General features: G+C 41.0%; 2 protein-coding genes and 1 non-coding gene across 6 annotated transcripts in view; 1 reads left to right on the plus strand and 2 right to left on the minus strand.

Moving 5' to 3' along the window:
- TMEM116 (transmembrane protein 116) overlaps positions 1-15,761 on the minus strand; it is a 131,571-nt gene extending 115,810 nt beyond the window's left edge. The window contains exons 1-3 of one of the 4 annotated variants that reach the window (XM_033408699.2): positions 15,496-15,757; positions 1,716-1,762; positions 1,135-1,198 (exon numbers count right to left, since the gene is read on the minus strand). In XM_033408699.2, the coding sequence (XP_033264590.1) occupies positions 1,135-1,198; positions 1,716-1,762; positions 15,496-15,591 (207 nt within the window). In that variant the 5' untranslated portion in view covers positions 15,592-15,757. Of the gene's footprint in view, positions 1-1,134; positions 1,199-1,715; positions 1,763-2,336; positions 2,487-15,337; positions 15,468-15,495 lie in introns of those variants that run through there. The other 3 variants (XM_033408697.2, XM_004281438.3, XM_033408698.2) reach the window with 3 other exon arrangements.
- On the minus strand, positions 1,317-1,424 carry LOC117197297 (U6 spliceosomal RNA). The gene has a single exon (XR_004477872.1). It is a non-coding gene; the product is annotated as a U6 spliceosomal RNA (small nuclear RNA).
- Positions 15,762-15,830: 69 nt separating the features above from the next.
- ERP29 (endoplasmic reticulum protein 29) lies at positions 15,831-23,585 on the plus strand. Its single transcript, XM_004281441.3, has 3 exons — positions 15,831-16,128; positions 20,718-20,856; positions 22,760-23,585. The coding sequence occupies exons 1-3, from the start codon at positions 15,985-15,987 to the stop codon at positions 23,260-23,262; spliced, it is 786 nt and encodes a 261-aa protein (XP_004281489.1). The 5' UTR covers positions 15,831-15,984; the 3' UTR covers positions 23,263-23,585.
- The last annotated feature ends 525 nt before the right edge of the window (positions 23,586-24,110 follow it).

Below are 24,110 nucleotides of genomic sequence, written 5' to 3' on the forward strand. Positions count from 1 at the left end.
TCTGAACTCAAATTTCAACAAACATTCAGGAAAGAAACATTAGGGAACTCCACATCACAGGAAGATGTGTGGCCTAAGATTACTTTGGCAGGCAATTGACAATACAGTATCAAGACTTCTACTTTCTAGTTTTACTTACATAGTCACATTCTACCTCTGAAATTCAAAATTCTCTTTTCATTAGACATTATATTTCAGTGGTTTAAAAGTGTATGTGAGAAGAAGCTTTGGAACAAGACAAGTCTGCCTCAACTTCTAGCTCTAACACTTACTAGCTATGAGACCTTAGCCATAGCTAAGCTAAATGTGTCATTTTCCACTTTACAAAAGCTCTCTCATACATGTCCTAAACTACATTTTGCTTAATTTTGTGCCACTTGGCCTGATTAGAAAAACAGTTTTGTTACATTTTTCTTAAAATCTTTTTTTTTGGGGGGGAGCACACCATGCAGCTTGTGGGACCAGGGATTGAACCTGGGCCACAGCAGTGAAAGCCCAGAATCCTAACCACTAGGTCACCAGAGAACTCCCTGATTGATTTTTTTTTTAATACCTTAAGTATATACTATTTTTATTTGTCAATTATACCTCAATAAAAGGAAGCTTTTTGACTTGACTTTTTTGGTATGAATAGTTTTACATAGGATGTATTTTTGTTCTATTTTCACCATTAAATTGTAATTGCCTAGAAAGCCAGAACAGCAAAATAAATACCTTTTGTATAGCAGTGTTTGAACTATTTCCAGCCCCACCAGCAATTTTACCAAGATATGAACATCAGAAAACTCACCTCTAGGCAGGACCCTACCATGCTTAGAATGAATATAGGCTTCAAACAATACTCTGTTTCTTTGACTTTAATAATTAATGCATACCCCCCAAAAATCTACATTTATCCACTAATCCACATTTAGTCAATTCCTCAGTATTCAAAATTATAATTAAAATAACTACCTAAAAGAAAAGGGAGACCTTTGGGGCAATGTCTAAAATATCTCAATGTATTATATCAAAACGACAAATTTACAAGCAATTCATAGCATTATTCCATCATTTATAGGGGACACCTTTCTTTTTTATTTCAAAGGCTAAGTCACAAAAAGTTCAAATCCAACACAGAAAGAGACTGCTCACCTCTGGAGATTTCTGTATGTTCTGGAATACAGCATAGGCAATAAGTGAACTTGAACCTATAACACTGGCAGAGATAAAAGACTATCATTAAACAGGACAATTGGGGCTCCTTTGTTTTTGCTACTTTTTTTTACAGCTTTATTGACATATAATTGATGTAAAATAAACTGCACAAATGTTTTAAAAATATGGAATGCTTCACAAATTTGTGTGTCATCCTTAAGCAGAGGCTATGCTAATCTTCTCTGTATCATTACAATTTTTAGTATATGTGCTACCAAAGTGAGCACTTCACAACTGATTTTGCAAATCAATCCTGTTGAACAAATTGTCCTTTGATTTTCAGATGTTACCCTTCAATCTGTTTTTTTTGTTATTATTGTTGTTTATGTTATTACATTTTATTAATCAGATAATGTCAACATGGTAAAGAACAGCATTTCTAACTAATGAGTAAAAGCAAATCCCCAGGGAAGAAATATATATATAGACACTTCAGAATTCTCCAGTTTTGCTTGTCTCCAGTTTTGCTAGTTGTACTAGTTCAAACAGTCACATTACATGAGGTTAAATAAACTTACCTCAGAGTAGCCATAACAAACTGTATCCACTGTATTGCAGGAAATAACTAAATAAAAAGAGAAAGTAAGAATAAAATTAAGCATTTTAAATTTAATATTCAACCTTTCTCTAATTTCACTGTTTGTTAACTATCTGTGCAAAGCACAAACTCTTCAGTGCCTAATCAAAACACACTACAAGTCTGAGAATGAGTAAAAAGGGTGAATAGGCCCCTGGAAAGACAGGGGGGCTCCTTTCTTCCTCCCTTATTGCTACATTGCTGGGAAACAGTAAGATAAAAAGAACAGACAGGTGGATAGAAAATGACTGAAGGAAAAAAAGAGAGTTGGATGAGAAAATTAATAAAGGGAAGAATAAAATGGAAAAGAGGTAGAAAAAGTTAAATTTTAAGAGAGAACAGACAGATATGTGGAAAGAATGGGTAACAGTAAAGGCAAACAAATACTAAATAAAGTTAACTGACAGAGAGCTAGACAGACAGAAAAAACAGAATAGTAAGCAACAGGGGAAAAGGAAGAAGAAAAGTTAGTATGGAAAGAGATGCTGTGAGTGAAAAATACAGAACAGGGAGGAAGGAAGGGGGATCGAAAAACGAAGAGAGGGGCTGCTTCTAGTCTCACCAAGTCCCAATTATCCTCCAAAATGCTAGCCTCCAGTAGGCAGGCCATACGGACTTCAGCCTCAGCTAAATTCAAGCAGCCTGATCCTTCCTGGTCAGGTTCTGAATCCCAAGCAGTAAACAGGTAGCTCCACCCTTAACCCAGCTGGGCTCCTCCCTACCCAATCCTGCCCCGAATCTTGAGGGCAAGGAGAGAAAGTAGCGACAAGTGGAGGAGAAAGCCAAGCAGAAAGAACAAAAATAGAAAGAGCAGGTGACAAGGAAACAAAGTTCTAAAAAGCATTAGGAATTGTAAAAAGGGGCAAGATGTAGGACTAATAACAAGTACAGAGAATGAGTTACCATGAAAACGTAAATAGAGCTGCAAGAGAGAAATAGAATAGAAAAAAGGGAGAGAAAAATAGGGAAGAAGGGAGGTCTGTTTGAAAACTGTCCTGTTTAGGGACAGAAGCCTGTGTTGGGGAAGACAGACTATATATTTACTCAATCAGTAAGTTTTTAGTAATATCTGGAAAAGGTGTGAAGAGAAAGCGTTATTAATGTCTCATAATACGAATGTTTTCTTAAATATTCTGTACCAAAATTCCCACCATAAATATAATAAATGTAATATTATATAATATTTGTAATATTATATTTGTAGTAATATTACATTTATAAATGTAAATATATTACTAAATTATACAATTCATTGAATATGCTTATGTTTATATATCAACTTTGTGTAAAATGCTGTGTTATGGAAAATATAAAGACAAAAAAGATCAGACCCAGACTTCCAGGAGCTTATAATATAGTAGGAAAAATAGCTTGAATACCAAATCTCAAATAATCTGTACACAAAATAATATACACTGATTGGCATTTGAACATTATTTGGAAGAACTGATAAAATTTGGACAAAAACTGGGGGAAGGAGAAAGCAGAAGGAAGAAGGTTTCATTTACATAACCATTTATCTTTCATCTAACCATACACTCATACATTTTACAAATATTTATTGATAACATAAATTAGATCATTTGCATGGCTTGAGTAATTTAAATATATTATTCATTTATTCATATGAAATTAAGAATATCATGTGCAGTGGAATACAGGACATTGTTAAGTAGAGGTAGGCTCTAATCACTTTGCTTACATTATTAGATAAACAAATTAAATACCAGTATATTTCTGGATCAGAAATCCCTACCATAAAATCTTAGGGAGTCTTTTGAGGCTTCTAATCATATGTCTATCTAATAAGGGTGAGGGGACTAATGACAGTCTCACCAAGTGATAAGAGAATGCTTTTGGACAAAGGACTCTTGTCTCAGTCAAGAACAAATCTCAGATTGTTCAGAGAACAACCATAGCAAATCAGTCTGCTGCTCTTGACAAGAGAACTTTTCTCTTTTGGCATCTATTCTAAAATGTCTTATGCCACCAACCAACATTTGGGGGTTTACTTTTCTATTTTTCTCTCTAAATTAAGCCCCTCCCTTCTGTATATTTAGCACTGTTCCCCTTTGAAGTGTCTTTGGAATCATAATTCTCCCATTTCCTTTTCTACAAGGGCTAACCCAAGCCCAAATGATGAACTGGGTGAAATTTATTTTCAGTTTTGTCTTTTCTTTTTACTTAGCTCCTTAGCAAGCTCAAACACATCTCAGTTCTCAATGTAATGGGCTACTACTATATATTACATATCAATTTCAGTTAACAGATATTCATTAAACTTCTATCATGAGCAAGTTACTGCAGTGGATACAAAGTCAAGAAAAACACCTATGTAGTAAAGTATTTTAATTTAAGTAAAAACAGTACTTAAAGAAAATTTCTAGTAATAATAGCTACCAATTATCAAGTGCTTTCTCTGTAAGCATTTTAATCCTCAACACAACCTTTGAGGTAAGAAGTATTAAACAGTGAGGCTTAAAGAAGTTGTGTCATTTTCCCTCTGGTTACAGAATTATCAAGTGGTAACACCAACATTCAAACTCAGTCAGTCTGATCATAGTTCTCACTCTTAACACATACAGTACTCTTAACAGGAAACTGGTCAATGGGAAAACAGGGAAAGGTAATTTAAAAAATTAATGGGACATCAAAAGAATTATTAGGCAATTGCTTCTTAGATATGACAACAAAAGTACAAACAACAAAAGAAAAAAATAGATAAATTGGTCTTCTTCAAAATTAGAAACTTTATTGCTTCAAAGGATACCATCAAGAAAGTAAAAAAGACAACCCACAGAATAGGAGAAAGTATTTGTAAACCATATATCTAATAAGGGACTTTTATGTAGAATATATAAAGAATTCCTACAACTCAATAACACAACCCAATTTTAAAATGGGGAAAGGTTTGTTTTTTCATTTTTTGTTCTTTTGGCTGCACCTCACGGCTTGTGGGATCTTAGCTCCCCGACCAGGGATCGAACCCGGGCCCTGGCAGTGAAAGCATCAAACCCTAACCACTGGACCACAAGGGAATTCCTGGGCAAAGGTTTTTAATTAGAGATTTCTCTCCAAAATAATACGAATAATTAATACACATGAAAAGATGATCAACATCATAAGCCACCAGGGAAATACAAATTAAAATCACGAGATGACATTTCACACCTACTAGGATGGCTATAATAAAAAGACGATAGCAAGTGAATGTTGAGAAATAGGAAACCTCATACACTGCTGTGGAAATATAACATATTGCAGCCACTGGTCAGGGAACTAAGATCCCACATGCTGCGGGGCAACTAAGTCCATGCGCCACAACTACTGAGCTTGTGCGCCTCAACTACAGAGCCCACGTGCTCTGGAGCCTGCACCACAACTAGAGAAGAGAAAACCCGCACCCCACAACTCGAGAGAAGCCAGCGTGCCGCAACAAACAGCTCACATGTCGCAATGAGCGCCACAACGAAAGATCCCACATGCTGCAAGGAAGATCCCATGTACCGCAACAAAGATCCAACGCAGCCAAATAAATAAATTAATTAATTTTTAAAAATGTCCCAAACAGGCAAATTTACAGTGACAGAAAGTAGATTAGTGTTGCCTAGAGCTAGAAAGGTAGTTTGGGAGGGAATGGGGAGTGACTGCTAATGGGCACAGGCTTTCTTTTTAGGATGATAAAAATATTCTAAAATTAGATAATGGTGCTGGTTGTACAATTCTACGAATATACTGGAAACCACTGAACTGTACACTTTAAAAGGATGAATTATACGGTACGTAAATTATATCTTAATAAAGCTGTTATCCAAAAAAATGACGTTTGGGACAAAAGCAAGGAAGGATATATCCCATTGCTGAAACTCATGGTATAGTGATTAATGGATAACATGTTTCTGTCTCTCCTACTGAAAAGAATAATATTTAGAATAAAAAGTGTAAAACATTGTAAGAGGGAACTGAAGATAAAGATTGTAAGAGAGCATCTGACTGCTCTAAATGAATACAGTACTCCTGGCCTGAACAAACTACACTCCAGGGCTTTGGTAAAACTTGCAGGTTAACCCAATAAACCATTGAATGAAATCTGAGAGTTCATGTAAAACTGGAAAAATTGCTAGAAATTGTAGAAATTGCTAGAAGTTGTAGAAATTGTAGAAAGCTGTTGATAACTAAAAATTTTTTATAAGGAGGATAGTAGAATCTGCAAAGATCTTAGTATTTATCTCAGACAAGATTCTAGAATGAACTATCCAAAAGATGTGTTTTTATCAATTTATTTATCTTTGGCTACATTGGGCCTTTGTTGTTGGGTCTTACTTGCTGCACACGGGCTTTCTCTAGTTGTGGCAAGTGGGGGCTACTCTTCGATGCAGTGCACAGGTTTCTCATTGCAGTGGCTTCTCTTGTTGCAGAGCTTGGGCTCTAGGCACGCGGGCTTCAGAAGTTGTGGCACGTGGGCTCTGTAGTTGTGGCTCGCAGGCTCTAGAGCACAGGCTCAACAATTGTGGCACACGGGCTTGGTTGCTCCACAGCATTTCGTATCTTCCTGGACCAGGGCTCAAACCCGTGTCCGCTGCATTGGCAGGCAGATTCTTAACCACTGTGCCACCAGGGAAGTCCCAAGATGTGTTTTTAAAGAATTAGAAAAAAGTAACCATTAATTCAACATGGATTTATTAAAAAAATCATGCCAGACTAACCCCATTCTCTTTTTGGACAGAATTACTAGACATGGTGTATATGGTATTTTGACAAAACATTTTGTGAGAAATTTCATGATATAAAAATAAGAAAATATATTGGGAATTCCCTGGTGGTCCAGTGGTTGGGACTCAGCACTTTCACTACTGGGGCCCAGATTAGATTCCTGGTCAGGGAACTAGGATCCCGTAGGCCGAGCAGTGTGGCCAAAAGAAAAAAAGAAAGAAAGAAAAGAAAAGAAAATGTAGACCAAGTAGAAGCACAATTAAGGGCATTTCTAAATAAACCTAAGGTAGTGCTAACTAATTCATAAATATCAACTTAAAAATGCCTTCTAAAAAAAAAATGGCTTCTAGTGGAGTGAACCAGAATTCTGACTTGACACTGTTCTGTAAAACATTTTCATCAATAACTTGAAAGAAAATACAGTGAGCATATTTATCAAATATGTGTGTTACTTATCTATTGCATCATAACAAATGTCCACAAATTTAGCAGCTTAAAACACACGTATTATCTCACAGCATCTGTGAGTTAGGAGTTCAAGAATAGCTTAGTTGGGTCTTCTGCTTCAGTGTCTCTCACAAGGTTATGACCAAGATGTTGACCAGGGCTGGGTCTCGTCTGAAGGCTCAAATGGAGAAGGATCTGCTTCCAAGTTCATACGGTTGTTGGCCTAATTCAGTTCCTTGAGGGTTGTGGGCCTGAGGGCCTCAGTTCCTAACTAACTCTTGGTGCAAGGCTACACTCAGGTCTTTGCCATGTGGACTTCTGCAAGATGACCTCCTAGCGACATGGAAGTCTCAATCTTATGTAAGCAAATGACTGAAGTGACATCCCATCACCTTTCCTGTATTCTATTCATCATAGATCTTGTCAACACTCAAGGGGAGAGGATTACACAACAGTGTGAATACCAAGAGGCAGGCATCATTGGGGGCTATCTTAGTGTCTGCCCACCACTGTGTGTTTATCCAACATGTCAAATACTTTTCCAATTCAGATAATTTGCAATAGCTCTTCCCTCTCTGGAATGCTCTTCCCCCAGATAATCACATGACTAGCTCCTCATCCTTCAAGCATCAGGTCAAATGTCATCACCTCAGAGATGGAACATTTATTTAAATTCCAAAATATCTTGTTTGTTTGTGTGCCTATTTCTCCTTACTAGACTGTAACTTCCTTGGGGCCAGGCAACTTATCTGTCTCATTAACCTCAATATCTCTAGTGCCTAAAAGTGACTAAAATAGGCATTCAGTATTTATTGAATGAATGTACCAAAGTTGTGAGGGATAGATCTTATACTTTAGAATAATGAGTTTTATTTAATAATATAATAATATAAAAGTTAATAGAAATAAATGCAAGTATACTGCACTTGGGTCTAAAATATCAACGGGACAGAGATTAGGATGAAATGGTAACCCAATCCCATTTACCATCACATCAAAAAGAATAAAATACCTAGGAATAAACCTATCTAAGGAGGCAAATGACTTGTACTCTGAAAACTAAAAGACACTGATGAAAGATATTGAAGATGACACAAACAGATGGAAAGTTGTACCATGTTCTTGGATTGCAGGAATCAATACTGTTAAAATAAGCATACTACCCAAGGCAATCTACAGATTCAGTGCAATCCCTATCAAATTACCAATGGCATTTTTCACAGAACTAGAACAAATTTTTTTTAATTTGTATGGAAATACAAAAGACCCCGAATAGCCAAAACAATCTTGAGAAAGAAAAACTAAGCTGGAGGAATCATGCTCCCTGACTTCAGACTATATTACAAAGCTACCATCATCAAAACAATATGGAACAAAAAAGACACACTGATCAATGGAACAGGACACAAAGACCAGAAATAAACGCATGCACTTATGGTCAATTAATCTATGACAAAGGAGGCAAGAATATACAATGGAGAAAAGACAGTTTCTTCAATAAGTGGTGTTGGGAAAACTGGACAGCTACATGTAAATCAATGAAATTAGAATATTCTCTAACACCATACACAAAAGTAAATTCAAAATGGATTAAAGACCTAAATGTAAGACTAGATACTACAAATGCTGGAGACAGTGTGGAGGAAAAGGAATCTTCCTACACTGTTGGTGGGAATGTAAATTGGTGCAGCCACTATGGGGAACAGTATGGAGGTTCCTTAAAAAACTAAAAATAGAGTTACCATATGATCTAGGAATTCCACTCCTGGGCACATATCCAGAGAAAACTCTAATTCGAAAAGATACATGTACCACTATGTTCAGAGCAGTGCTGTTTACAATAGTCAAGACATGGAAGCAACCTAAATATTCATCAAGGGATGAATGGATAAAGAAGATGTGGTATATGTATACAATGGAGTATTAGCCATAAAAAAGAATGAAATAATGCCATTTGCAGCAACATAGATGGACCTAGAGACTATCACACTAAGTGAAGTCAGGCAAAGACAAATATATGATACCACTTATATATGAAATCTCAAAAAATGATACAGGGACTTCCCTGGCGGTCCAGTGGTTAAGACTCCATGCATCCACTGCAGGGGGCATGGGTTTAATCCCTGGTTGGGGACTAAGATTCCACATGACATGACGTGCAGCCAAAAAAAAAAAAAAAAAGATACAAATGAACTTATTTACGAAACAGAATTACACAGACATAGAAAACAAATTTATGGTTACCAAAGTAGAGAGAGGGGAGAGGGATAAATTAGGAGTTTGGGATTAACATATACACACTACTATATATAAAATAGGTAAACAACAATGTCCTACTGTATAGCACAGGGAACTATATTTAATATCCTGTAATAATCTATAATGGGAAAGAATCTGAAAAAGAATCACTTTGTTGTACACCTGAAACTAACACAACATTGTAAATCAACTATACTTCAATAAGAAGAGAGCAAAATTTTTTTAGAAAAGAAAAAGTTAGCAACATTTTACTTTAAAAATCTAGAGTCATTCTATCCAATAAATATGTAATGTGAGCCATATATGTAACTTAAAAGTTTCTAAAAAACTTTTAAAAAAGTAAAAAGAAACAGGTAAAATTAATTTTAATAATATATTTTATTAACCCCAATATTTAGAATTTTGTCATTTCAACATATAATCAATGTAAAAATCACTGCAATATTTCACTTTCTTAATTTTGTACTTTGTAATTCAGGGTGTATTTTACACTTATGTCTCAATTCCTGCTAGCCACATTTCAAGAGCTCAGTAGCTACATGTAAATTTATTTATTTATTTATTTATTTCTGCATTGGGTCTTCGTTTCTGTGCACAGGCCACCTCTAGTTGTGGCGAGCGGGGGCTACTCTTCATTGCGGTGCGCAGGCTTCTCATTGTGGTGGCTCCTTTTGTGGCAGACCACATGCTCTAGGCCCGTGGGCTTCAGTATTTGTGGCATGTGGGCTCAGTAGTTGTGGCTCACAGGCTCTACAGCGCAGGCTCAGTAGTGGCACATGGGCTTAGCTGCTCCGCGGCAGCTAAGATCCTGGGAAGATCCTGGGATCTTCCTGGACCACGGCTTGACCCATGTCCACTGCATTGGCAGGCAGGTTCTTAACCACTGTGCCACCAGGAAAGTCCTACATGTAATATTATAAGTGGCATTTTTATTTACAACTAGATTGTAGAGGCTCTTGCATTTGAATTTTATGCTGCAGAGGTGCCGTTATAAACTTTTGAGCAAATAAATGACATGACATAATTACCATATAACTCATCCTTAGTGAGTATGTAGTATATGCCAGGCCCCATTCTAAATGCTTCCTATACATTAATTTAATCCATTCACAATCCTATGAAGCAAGTATTATTATTATCCTTTTACATGATGCTATCACGAGTAACATGTTGGCAGTGTGCAGGATAGATTAAAAAGGGAAGAGACTGGCAAGAATTAGGTTATTTTTATTTACTTATTTACATCCCACTTTGACCTAGATAGTATTTCAGGTGTCTTATGACAGTGCATAAGATAAGACAAAACAACATGAATTGAACATGGGACAAAAGGAGAAAGAAAAACATCTCTGTTGAAATGATCTGATCCCTGGATGTTAAAATCTCTATGCATTTTTTTAATGTTACTTTATTGAAAAAACAATATTGAAATAAGAGAAATCTAAAGTAAAAAGTTTGCTGCAATCTCATCTAGTCAAAATGAGTTTTACTTTTGTTACTTTAAGTCTTTGTCCTTATGCATATTCAATTTTTACATGTTTGTAGTAATTCTATAGCTAGTATTTTATATTCTACATTTTTGCTCAACATTATTCCATAATAACCTTTTTTCCTTTTGTTAGAGTCTTATTTTCTTTCTCTCCACTCCCCTGAACTGTAACCAATGCAAAAAGCCTGGTATATTTCTCTACATCATTCTCTATTCTCATTAAAACATATCCAAATATATATATATATATATATATATATATATACACACACACTTCTATACACACACACACATATACAGATGTTGTTGCAGTGGTATGGTAGGTTTTTTAAAATGGGATCATATATTTCTGTATACATTGCTGTTCTCACCTGTTATTTCATGGATATCTCTCCACTTTAATATAAATAGTTCTAATCAATTTTGATAGCTGTATAGTATTCCACATAAGATAATTTATCCAACAATTCCTCTTGTGATGGACATGTAGGCTTTTTTCAGGTTTTGTTTTTAATTTCCTTTATTTATTTTTTGTTCTGCAAACAATTCTGTGGTAAACATCCCTACATCCCCGCATATATAATCTCCTTCTTTGCTGATGTTTTTATTACTAAAAAACAGATTCCAGAATGGAATTCTTTTTGTTCCTCAAGTATTTCAAGCTCTTTTTCATTCTGTATTATTTTATTGGTCACACCATGCAGCTTGGGGGATCTTAGTTCCCCCACTACATATCGAATCCAGGCCCCCAGCAGTGGAACCACAGAGCCCTAACCACTAGACCGCCAGGGAATTCCCTCTTTCTCATTCTAGAACCTTTGCACATACTAGGTTTTTTTCCTAAAATGCTTCCTAACATAGTAATGTGTAATTTAAATTTATTTATATAATTATTTAATGTTTGTTTCATCAATCAAGGGTAAGTTCCTTGAGAGCTGAATCCCATTCATGCTTTAGGTCTTTTATCAGCTCAAATATAATTGTTTGTAGAGGTTTTCCATGCACCTCAATGCAAATTTATTCCCCCTATCATATTCTTTCATAAGCCCTCAACTTTTCTTTCTTAGAAATCATCACAATTTGTAATTATATATTTATTTGTATACTTATTTAATGTTGGTCTCTCCTCTAGGACTGCAGGGAGCACATCTATTTTGTTCACCAGTGTAACCCTTGCCTCCAGAAGAGTGTGTGGTGTGTAAAAGATGTTCAGTAAATAGTTATTAAACATTGAAAGCTTCTTGGGACTTCCCTGGTGGTCCAGTGGTTGAGAATCTGCCTTCCAATGCAGGGGACACAAGTTCGATCTGTGCTTAGGGAACTAAGATCCCACATGCCATGGGGCAACTAAGCCCGCTCACCGCAACTACTGAGCCCGCGTGCTCTAGAGCTCGCACACCACAACCAGAGAGCCTGAGCGCTCTGAAGCCCACACGCCGGAACTAGAGAGAAGCCCACAGGCGGCGATGAAGAGCCCGCATGCTGCAACAAAAGACCCCACGTGCCGCAACTGAGACCCAATGCAGCCAAATAAATAAATATATTTTTAATTGGTATGATGTGAATAATCCTGCTATTAAAAAATATTGAAAGCTTCTTAAAGGAGGATGGGCTTGGAGAAAATCATACTGTGGAGTAAATTTTCCTTCTATAACAATTTTTTAATGTGAAATCTGCTTTAAGTGTTCATTAAGACATCTATGTCAAAAAAACTAGTGTTAATATCACCAAAACCTTGCAGGGGAAAAGCAATTAGCTCTAAGGGATGGGATAGCTCCAAAGTACAATATGTGATCTAAGAAGGGAATGCAGAAAGGACCAGTGGAATTTTGAGAGACAGCTATGGAATAGTTCCTCTTTCATTGACTTGATTCATTTATTCACTGCACAAGAATATACTGAGCATCTACCATGTGCCAGACACTGTTCTAGGTGCTGGGGATATAACAGTGAACCAAAAAGACAAAACAAAAATAAAAACAAAAACAAACCCATCCCTCACGGGAAACAGATACTTAGAAAAATAAGCAGGGACTTCCTTAAGTGGTCCAGTGGTTAAGAATCCGCCTTCCAACGCAGGGGACACAGGTTCAATCCCTGGTCGGGGAACTAAGATCCCACATGCCGTGGGACAACTAAGTCCATGCGCTCTGGAGCCCGTGCACCACAACTAGAGAGCCCATGTGCCAAAACTACTGACCCGCGTGCCCTGGAGCCCACAGCCCACAACTAGACAGAAGCCCGCACGCCGCAACGAAGAACCCACATACCGCCACGAAAGATCCCGTGTGCCACAACTAAGACCTAATGCAGCCAAATTAATTAATTAATTTTAAAAAAGAAAATAAGCAAATTATACAGTATGTTAAGCTGAAGAGTGCTATGGAGAAAATAATAACAGAGAGAAGGGAGATGGAAAGCAGGAAGGTATCAGGGAGGAGCAATTTTTTTTTAAGTATGGTCAGGGTAGATCTTAGGAAGCTGACATTGGGTCAAAGACTTGAAGGAAATGAAGGAGCCGGCCATATGAATATCTTGAAGAAAAGTGTTCTAGAGGGAGAAAGCCAGCACAAAGGCTCTGAGGCAGGAACATGCCTTGTGTATATGAGAAATAAAAGATGTCAGTGCGACTGGGGGCTCACCAGCTTGATGATGTTAGAAAAAAAGATGGGAGAATTTATGTATTAGTTGTCTTAGCAGACCATGCCATTTTCCTTCTCCCTTACTCCAGCTGCTACATTGAGTCATATGCACACTCAAGTAATATACCTTGTCACCTCCTCCTTCCTACCTCACCCAGGTGAGCCTTTTGATTATCCACAACAGAGTCAAGTGTGGGATTTTATGACTTCCTAAATATGGAGAGTTTTACTTGGCTTATTTGTGTAGATTGTTGTTGTCAAGGTCCTGAAGCCAAGAATCTAATTATACCATGAGGTAACTGACTGGGACCAGGGCACTATTAAAAGGCAGCATTAAGACAATTACTGCACTTTTGCAATTCATAACCAAAGTACCAATATTTCCCTTCCCTCTCCAACCAATCCACTCCTTGCACTTTTTTCAAAACCTACTTCTAAACTAATCATGACTAAAAAGTCACTCCTGATCAATCATAGTAACTACTGTAGATGTACTCAATGCATTTATATACTCAGAAGTGGATAGTAGCTCCTTATTGACTACAGGACAAAATAGCAATTTCCTAATTTGATTTTCAAGATTCTCCCCTACCTGGGCTTAAAACTGTCTTACTATCTACTGTTTTGAGAACTCCCTCAAGCAAGCCGGTCATTCCCCAAAACATCATGCTCATTTCCACTTCTGCTCTTTTTTCACTTGTTCTCCACCTAAAATGTTCTCCGTTTCCACCTCTTACATGAAGCTTTCTTTAACCACCTTAGCTCACAGTAATTATCCCTTCTTCTAACTTCTATTCATTTGTCTATGTGGTGCATTTTCTTTAATAATTTATTAGGGCAAACTCAAAATAAATTTTTCTGAACCTTCCCAACACACACACACACTGGACTCTCTCAAAATTTCTATCTAAACTGGCTGCCCAAGATTGGCGATTATCTTTGATGACTACTTTATACATACATACATACCTACACACACATTTATTGGACACATGCAATGGTTAACTTGGTGCTAAGCCCCTTATAATGCATTATATAATTTATTCTCTTACAAGCATATCCATTTGTTCAAGTCTTGTGAATTCTACCCTATAAAAATTTCTCAATTCCAACCTCACCTTTTCATCTTTCTATTAGGTCCTATTACAGGACCTTAATCTCTCCCACCAAGACTATTGCAGTGAACCTCCCTGACCTCAGCTTTCTCCATTCCAATGCATCCCCTTTATTCCCGAGTGACAGCAAATCTAACGTCACTCTCCTAGCTACAGCCTCTGGTGGCTCCAAACCCTTTAGCTTGATAAGACCCTTTACAACGTGCCCATTTACCTTTACAGATTCATCATGCTTTCCCCCTTGCTAGAAATATCCTTTGGTGTTTGCCCTGCAAACACCTCCTCTTCTCTCAAGATCCAGTTCAAAAGTCATCTCCCGTCTATAACTTTCCCTGACATTCCTGAGCAGGGCTGACTGAATCTCCATTTGTGCTTTCACGAGACTGTAATATAGTCTTAGTTTCTACCGATTACACTATAATGGTTATATTGCTATTCCCACGTCTCCTTCCACCACTGAGTTTGTTCAGTACACTGCTATCTCTTTCCTCTTGACTCTGTATTACCGCAAGCAAAAACCAGGATCTGGTGTAAACTATCCTGAACAAACACCTGTTGAAGAGAATTACTAGGATTTAAAAAAAATATATCTTCAGGGCTTCCCTGGCGGCGCAGTGGTTGGGAGTCTGCCTTTCGATGCAGAGGATGCGGGTTCGTGCCTCGGTCCGGGAGGATCCCACGTGCCGCGGGGCGGCTGGGCCCGTGAGCCATGGCCGCTGGGCCTGCGCGTCCGGAGCCTGTGCTCCGCGGCGGGAGAGGCCGCAGCGGTGAGAGGCCCGCGTACTGCAAAAAAAAAAAAAAAATCTTCAGAGAGCCCAGGACACAGCTCGACGGGTACTCAGCTTTCACGGAAGGCTGTTTTTATAGGAGCCTGGAGCCTCCCTGGTGAGGCACTCACCACAGAGTAGGTCTCATATCGGACTGGGAAGCGGCAGGAGTGGCCCTGACTGCCATACTGACGAATAGCTGAGTCTCACTTACCACCTCGGGTCGTGGCTAAGGGAGGGAGAGGAGTATGACTGAGGGGTAGTAGCACAGTCAGACTGACAGACTAACCGAAGGTAGCAACAGGTCCCAACCGACTGCCTGACGGACCAAAGGCAGGAAGAAATGACGGCTGGCCTCGTCATCTTCGAAAAAGAGGATAGCCATCGAAGAGCTGCAAGGACGCCAAGCACGCGCTTCACGCCGCGGCTCACGCGGAGAAGGACGGGAAAAGAGCAGGCTGGTAGCACGCCTCGCTGAGTGCGCGTGCGCGGCAGTCTCTCCTTCCTCCTCTTCTTCCTCCCCTCCCCCAGCCTCCCCGGCACTGCCGTCCAACTGCCACGCGGCCAGGCCCGCTCTCCCTAGGCCTGCTGGGGCTTCGCCGAGTGCGCACGCGCGGCAGCTCCATTTCCCCGCCCCTCACGTGGCTCCTCCCTCTCACCACGCCGGCCTGGCTGTACACGTGAGCGCACCCGTGCCCGCCTTCCTAGCCACGTGACTCCCGGCTCCGCGCTTGCTCCACTACAGCCTTCCTATCCCTCACTGCCAGAATCCGGCGTTATGGCTGCCGCCGTTCCCCGCGCCGCTTCTCTCTCCCAATTGTTCCCCCTTCTCCTGTTCCTCCTGCTCCTCTCTGCTCCGCAAGGAGGCAGCGGCCTGCACACCAAGGGCGCCCTTCCCCTGGATACAATCACTTTCTACAAGGTAACGGGGCGGGGGACATCGCGCACAGGTGCAGCCAGACTGCCCAGGGGAGCGCGCACCCGTGGGGGACACAGGGGACAGAGAGCTGGCAGGAGGTGGTCTGTAGCGACAATCCCGTGACTTCCCACCGTCCTGTAGGACTGGTGGAATCTGGGCCGAGGCCGTATCATGACCATGGAGCATACGTGTTCCAGGGTCCTCGCGCACCTTTGCAGTATTTGCACTTGCTTCCTCTTTTGCAAGAGAACTGCAGAGGTGCAGCCGAGGGAGCCGGGTGCCTCTTCCCGTCGCATATGGGAAGAGGGCGGTGCCGGGCGAGATCCAATCCTCAAATCCCAAGTAGGAGACTCGGAGGGCGGTACTAGGCGGACGCCACCCGTCTGTGGTGGGGCAAGGTTGGAAACGCGGCTCGTTAGCCTGCGTTTCAGCGCCCCTCTCCCTTTGGCTTGGCTTGGATTGCAGCCACTGTCCAGATATTCTGCGTCTCCTTAAAAAGTGCTAGGGTTAAGAATAAGCTTCGGTTCAACCACCCTACAGTGAGTGTCTTGGGCCTGGTGACAAATCAAATCGGGTCGAGACATGGAAGGAAGGATTCGCCTCTACCCCCGCCTTCATATTTACAGAATTGGGGTCTTGGCCTCGGTAAATGGACGTTGGAAATATTGAAGGCTGAATGCAGTCCCAATCCCTTAATTTTACACCCACTGGCACCTTTTTAACTTCGCCTATGAGATGGGCAAGCTAAGTGTTGAGATTTATTAATTTATTTTCTTAATTTGTACCCACTGCTGGGAAGTGAACCAAGAAGTGAAACCAAGAAGTGGAGCTCTAAATCTCTAAATCTATCTCAAGTGGTTTAACTACTCTTCGTATTTTCAAAAGGGTTCCTTGTGGAGTTGGCACCTGTGGCTCATTGAATGCAAAGTTTCAAGAATTTAAAACTTTGCTGGTTGTCAGGCACACACCCCACAGCACCCTTTGCTTTAGGGGGCTTTCCTGGCAAAGTGACATCCCTACCACCCAACATGGATATGGGGTAACATCACAGACCACATGTGACTTAGAGGGAAACTGCACTGTAACAGTAGTAGTATTTCCTAATCAATTGGTGTGCTTCCATCTTTAGAGCTACCACCCTAGTCTAGGCTATGGTTATGTAGCCTCCTCACTAGCCTCCCTGTTTTCACTCTGGAGCCTCTCAGTCCAGTAGCCTAAGTCCTACATGATCTGACCCTTGCTTCCCTCTCCTCTCATCTCCTAATCATTCTCCTCTTTGTGCCCTCTGCTCCAACCACATATGCCGTGCCCTCTGTCCTTTGGCTGTTCCTAGCTCAGTACTGCCTTAGGCCCTTTGTACTGGCAGTTCTTTGTGACTAGAACATTCTTTGCCCAATCTTTGAAAGGCTGGTTGCTCCTCGTTGTTCAGGCTTGGGTTAAATGTTACCTTCTCAGATTTCCCCCTCCCCCAGTCTAAAGTGCCAGTCACATTACCCTGTTTGATTTCTCTGTAGAGCACTCATCACTGATTTTTTTTTCTTGTCTAGTGTATTGTGTCCCACACTAGGATATTATATGCTTGTGAAGAACTACCTTGTGTATCTTGTTCACTGATCATCTGCACAACCTAGGAGGTTACCTGTTACATAGAAGATGCTCAATAATAATTTGTCGAATGAATGAACAAATGTTTTCTCCAGTCCCTTTCTAAATCTCACTCTCTTCCTTCACTATTGAACAAAAGGGGAGCTTCCTAGGGTTACCATATCCAGGAGACTTGTTCCGTGCTTTGCCTTTCAGAGATTTCCAGTGTCTTTTTTTGTTTCTTGCCCTTTACCATCACTAAAAATGAGAAACCCTGTCTGTTTTCTTTACTGCTGTGTTCAATTAGAACAGTGCCTGGCACATGTTAGGTCCTCACTACCTTTTTATTGAATGAATGAATGAATAATGAATTCATCTATACATTGAAGAAGCAAGTCAACTAAATGTAGTTTATGGTGGAGCTGATTCCTCAAGGATGAAGAAAGGAGAGACTTCTATTTCTTTCTCTTTTTTTTGGCCGCGCTGTGCCACATGTGGGATCTTAGTTCCCTGACCAGGGATCGAACCCGTGCCCGCTACATTGGAAGCACGGAGTCTTAACCACTGGATCACCAGGAAAGTCCCGAGAGAGATTTCTAAAGCAGTTAAGAGGTACAGGTTGAGTAAAAGAACAAGAAAAAATTAGCTGTGCAAATGTTTGCCATTCAAAACCATTCTGCTGATGGCTAAGAATGGTGAAAATAAAAGATGAAGGCCTCTCAATTCTATTTCAGTGTTACACCACTGTATGATTATTAATATTATTTCATAATATAAATGTAGGCCCCTTGAAGTTAGGTTTTCATGTGTTCTTTTATAAAATTTTCCTGGACATGTAGCATCTGCTATCAAAGCCTGCCCTGGTTTTGTTCATTTATCAGATATTTTCAGAGCATCTGCCACATGTCAGGGCACTGTTGGGCACTAGGGATAATACAGCAGAAAACAGGTCAGAGACGGTCCTTATTCTCATAAATTATATTTTAGTGGAGAGGACCGACAATAAGCAGATAAGGATTTCAGAGAGTGATTAATGCAGTGAAGAAAGTCGAGGGCAGTAGCCTGCTAGAGTATGATGGAAATGAAGCAGAATTAGATGGTATGAGTGGGGGAGGCCTCTCCGTTAGGAGATGACATTTGAACTGAGCTTTGACAACCATGGAAAGAACCAGGGAGAGGGCACTCTAGCCAGCAGAGACAGCAAATGAAAAGGCCCTGAGTGGGAATGTTTGGTGCGTTGAACTGAAATAAGGCCAAATGGGCCAGAGGGATGTGATCTGATTTATATTTTTAAGTCTTCCCTGCTCTTAGACTCCAGAACTCAGAATTTTTGGGGTCAGTGACCACTTAAGGATTACCTGTTCTGGTCCCTTCTCCCTCTTCCCTTGTGTCCTCTGGTACTGTTAAATATTTTTGAAAACCTAAAACGAAATGGACAGCAACCCACAGTAAGAAACAAGGACTAACAAAAACTGGACTGATGTCAGCTTGACTTAATTATGGCAGGGATTGCCTGTGATGAAAAATTAACCCATAGTGATGACTTTGATTAGAAAAATTAAAAGTTGTAGGAGGAGGGGAGGCAGTACTACCAACCAGAGGCAGCTTATTAGATAAAATCTATGCATTAGGGGCTTCCCTGGTGGCGCAGTGGTTGAGAGTCCGCCTGCCGATGCAGGGGACACGGGTTCATGCCCTGGTCCGGGAATATCCCACATGCCGCAGAGCGGCTGGGCCCGTGAGCCATGGTCGCTGAGCCTGCGCGTCCGGAGCCTGTGCTCCGCATCGGGAGAAACCACGACAGTGAGAGGCCCGCATACTGCAAAAAAAAAAAAAGAGTAGAGCAACTGAAAATCTATGCATTGGGTGAAACCATCAAAATGAAGTTTTAGAATTCCTCAATAAGTTAAATATAGAATTGCTATATGACCCTGCAGTTCCACTCCTAGATATATTCCCAAAAGAGATGAAAACAGGTGTTCAAACAAAAGCTTGTACACAAATGTTTATAACAGCACTATTCACAAATAACCAAAAGGTGGAAACAACCCAAATGTCCACCTACTGGTGAATGGGTAAACAAAGTATGATATATCCATACAATGGAATATTTGGCCATAAAAAGGAATGAAATACTGATGCATGCTACAACATGAATGAATCTTGAAAACATTATGCTAAGTGAAAGAAACTAGACACAAAAGGTCACTTATTGTATGAGTCCATCAGAATAGACAAATCCATACAGACAGAAAGCAGATTAGTGGTTGCCGGGGGCTGGGGGAAGGAGGATTGGGGAATGACTGCTTAATGGATACGTGGTTCCTTTTCGGGTGATGAAAATGTTCTGGAACTAGATGTTAGTGATGGTTGTGCAACACAGTTAATGTAATAAATCCCTGTGATGTAAATTTTACCATAATTGAAATAGAAGTCGGATCCTGGCAGTTTAGGTCTTAGAGATCTAACTTCAAGGAAACTAGTTTAGGGAGGGGACATTGTCCCAAGCCTGGCCTCTCAGCAACTTCCTATGAGCCCTGAAATTGCAGAGTGCAAACTCTGGACTCCCTAGCCAGAGCATCCTCCGTGGTGCCAACTCCTTTATAGACGGTTGTTTGGTTTGGCTCAGATTTCTGGTTGATTGCCAGAGAAAGGCCCCTGGGATGATGGGCACGACAGGGGCCAACGTAAAGTGGCTAAGGATGCGTTTCCTTAGCCTTACCAAAAGGGCCACTGGAGGAGAAGGCCTTAGTACATCTATAGCATTGTTTGTTCCAGACAGTTTGATTAGTGTGAGCAACTACTTAATGGGGTACTCAGTAGTAGACACCGTCAAATTGTTAAGTGAATCAATGGGTGAATGAATGAATGAAGGTTAGTATATGAGAGCTTGTCTCCCTTGTGGGCTTGTTTTCCACTGTGTTTCTTAAACAGGGGTCCCTTGGGAAAGGGAATTAGCCCCAGAGGCCCTTGGGAACCCCCACTTGCTCAGCTCTGTATGCCCTCAGGTCATTCCCAAAAGCAAGTTCGTCTTGGTGAAGTTTGACACCCAGTACCCGTACGGTGAGAAGCAGGATGAGTTCAAGCGTCTGGCTGAAAACTCGGCTTCCAGCGATGATCTCTTGGTGGCAGAGGTGGGGATCTCAGGTATGGATAAGTCTGGGATGACTGAGGAGGGCAGAGAGGGAGGAAACTAGGAATTATTTCCCTACTTATAGGGGGAATACCCAGTGCCTTTCTGTCTGAGCCACACATGAGGAGTATAAATGGGGTCATGTCCTCAAGGAGTCTGGTACCCACAGTAAGCTTAGCTTGAGCAGATTCTGTGACCACAGAACCTCAGCTCAGCCTTGCAGGTGCCTGAGGGGAGGGAATTCACCGTCCTTCACCCTTCACCCACACTGACATCAAACTTATTGTGAGAGCTTGGAGCTCTCCTTGCAGGGGACTGTAGTCAGAGGGGGTGCCTTGCCTCCCGGGGGACAGCGTAGTCAGTTTTTCCATCTTCATTTCAGCTCTTTTGTACCAAAACTATTGGGTTTGGGCTTTAGCTCAAATCCACCAGAGCTGCCACTAAACCAAGGGTAGCTCTCAATGATAGGGACAACTTTAATACATAGTTGCCAACATTTAGTGGTTTTTCAGTCTGTAAAGATGTACACAGACATTGCATTTTTAATCTTCACTTGAACCTCGCCTGAGAAGCGAGATGCATTATCTCCTTTTTATACTTGAGGAAAACTGAAGCTCAAGGAGCTTAAATGATTTGTCTCAGGCTGTGGGGTAGCAAGGGGCTCATGCAGAACTCCTCCTAAGTGTGTATTCTTAGGAGGAATGCAGTAGGTTCTTCCCTCTCTGCTTCCTCCCAGCTGAGATGCCACAGTTCCCTAGTGAGCTCTTGAGTCTGGTCTTGGATAGAGGTAGCTGTCACACTTCTTCAGGGCAGTTGATCAAGTCTAACTCAACTGTGAGTCCACTCCTTTGGGGCTTTAATAATATTAACAATAGCTGACATTTCTGAAATGTTTATTATGTGCCAGGCCACTGTGCTAAGTGTTTTACATGTATGTCATCCTGTGGCAACTCTGTGAAGAAAGTTTTATGACTCCCCAAATGAAGAAACAGATGCTTAGAGTAACTTGCTCAAGATTATAAAGCGCCAGAACTAGGATTGGAACCCCACACTTCCTTTACTACTACCCAGTAATAGGTGGTCTTGGCCATTTCTTCTTGGCCAGGTGTAAGAAACCAGTTGTAGCCCTTGGGGCTGCTGCTGCCTTTTGGGAAAGACATAGCAAATACTAACAGCTACCACATATTAAACACTTAACTCTGCCGGGTTAAGTGCACATATCCCCGCATTGGGTCCTCCCAACAGCCCTCAAGTGGTAGGGACTGAGTTCGTTACCTACCACATATTCACTAAGCTCCAGCCAGACTACGCTTTGTAATCCTTAAATATACCCAGCTCATTCCTGCCTCAGAGCTTTTGCACTTGCAGTCCTTTCTGCCTGAGACACTCTTCCCACAAATTGACGTGTCTGCTGTTGATGTGTCTGATATGTCTTCTACATATTCAGGTCCCTCAGTTCATGTCATCTTCACAAGGAGGCCTTCCATGACCGACCGAAGTGGGCCTTCTCACCCAGTCACTGTGTCATATCACCATTTTATTTTCGTCATAGCACTAATCACTTTGGTTCATTTGTTTATTCTCTCTCTTCTCACTTTTTGAAGAGTATGAGCTCTTTGAGGTCAGCGAGCTTGATACTCTTAATCACTCTAAATCACAACTAAGTCCCCAGCACTTAGAACAGTCCCTGGCACATAGTGGGCATATAATAAATATGCAGAATTCCCCTTTTTCAGATGAGGAAAATGACGTTCAGAGAGATTAAAGGATTTGACTAATGCCACATGGCTAGGAAGTAGCAGAGGAGGAATTCAAACAGCCGAGATTCTTCTTCCCCTCAGCTCAGATAGGCTTCACAGCAACCTCCTGCCATACCTTCCTCATGTTTTATTCCTCATTTCTGGTTTCTACTCACAGATTATGGTGACAAGCTGAATATGGAGCTGAGTGAGAAATACAAGCTGGACAAGGAGAACTACCCAGTCTTCTACCTCTTCCGGGATGGGGACTTTGAGAACCCAGTCCTATATAGTGGGGCAGTTAAGGTTGGAGCCATCCAGCGCTGGCTAAAGGGACATGGGGTTTACCTAGGTATGCCTGGTTGCCTGCCTGCATATGACACCCTTGCTGGAGAGTTCATCAGGGCCTCTGGTATGGAGGCCCGCCAGGCCCTCTTGAAGCAGGGGCAGGACAACCTTGCAAGTGTGAAGGAGGCTGAGAAGAAGTGGGCTGAGCAATACCTTAAGATCATGGGAAAGATCTTAGACCAAGGTGAGGACTTCCCAGCCTCAGAGATGACCCGGATCACCAAGCTGATTGAGAAGAACAAGATGAGCGATGGGAAGAAGGAAGAGCTCCAGAAGAGCCTAAACATTTTGACTGCCTTCCAGAAGAAGGGGGCCGAGAAGCAGGAGCTATGAAGAGGCACTCCAGGGTTTTCAAGGGTTTGGTGGGGTGGGGAGGGGTAAGCTACCTGCTGGCTGTGAGACCCTTCTGGGATATAAGGGAGTGGTAGGAAAAGTGGCACTAAACCAGAAATCTGAGTATGCCCAGATATTGATGCTGGTGTGACTATGCTTGGAACATCGCTGTAACCAGTCTGGTATAGCTGGTACATTTACTCAGATGGCTTGTGAAATTCCCCCTCAGAAGGAACTGGTGCTATAAAGAAGAGTGTACTGCCCAGGTTTTTGATAGATAGAATTCTGATTCAATTAAAGTTTCTGTGTTTTGGTTAAAAGGACCTGAAGCCATTCAGTTTTCTTTTACAAATTATACTTTGGCCTATGACCTGCTTTCTCCTTTGAATTTATTTTTTAATCTAAGGTGGTGTGGACTCTGCTCTACCGGGGTAACAGACTACCAATAACTGCTTTTTTCATACAGAAAATAGTACATTACCTGGGACCCACTTTTACTAAGATATATGGAAGCGGAGGTTGCAAAACTCTGTTCCCCAAGCATAAACTACTATAGGTACCCCACAAATAATTTTTATAAGCATTTGGCTCATGGTTGCTTAGCCTCCACTTGTTACTATGAAACACATGTCTGCATTGAGGCAGTGACAGCATCTCAAAAACAGGGAACATGAAAAAGTATAAACCTGAGCCCACCTTTTGGGGAAAGTCAAAAATGGCAGTGAGGTATATCCAAGTGCCCACTTTTTGTTAAAGGAAAAAGAGAATGTTGGGGTGGAGTTAATTCATAACTGAAGAAGCAGGCAAGAACTTTTTCAGGGCTCAAATAAGGGCATTTAGTATCATAG

Source organism: Orcinus orca, chromosome 15 (assembly GCF_937001465.1).
Source record: "Orcinus orca chromosome 15, mOrcOrc1.1, whole genome shotgun sequence".
In the NCBI taxonomy this organism is placed as follows: domain Eukaryota; kingdom Metazoa; phylum Chordata; class Mammalia; order Artiodactyla; family Delphinidae; genus Orcinus; species Orcinus orca.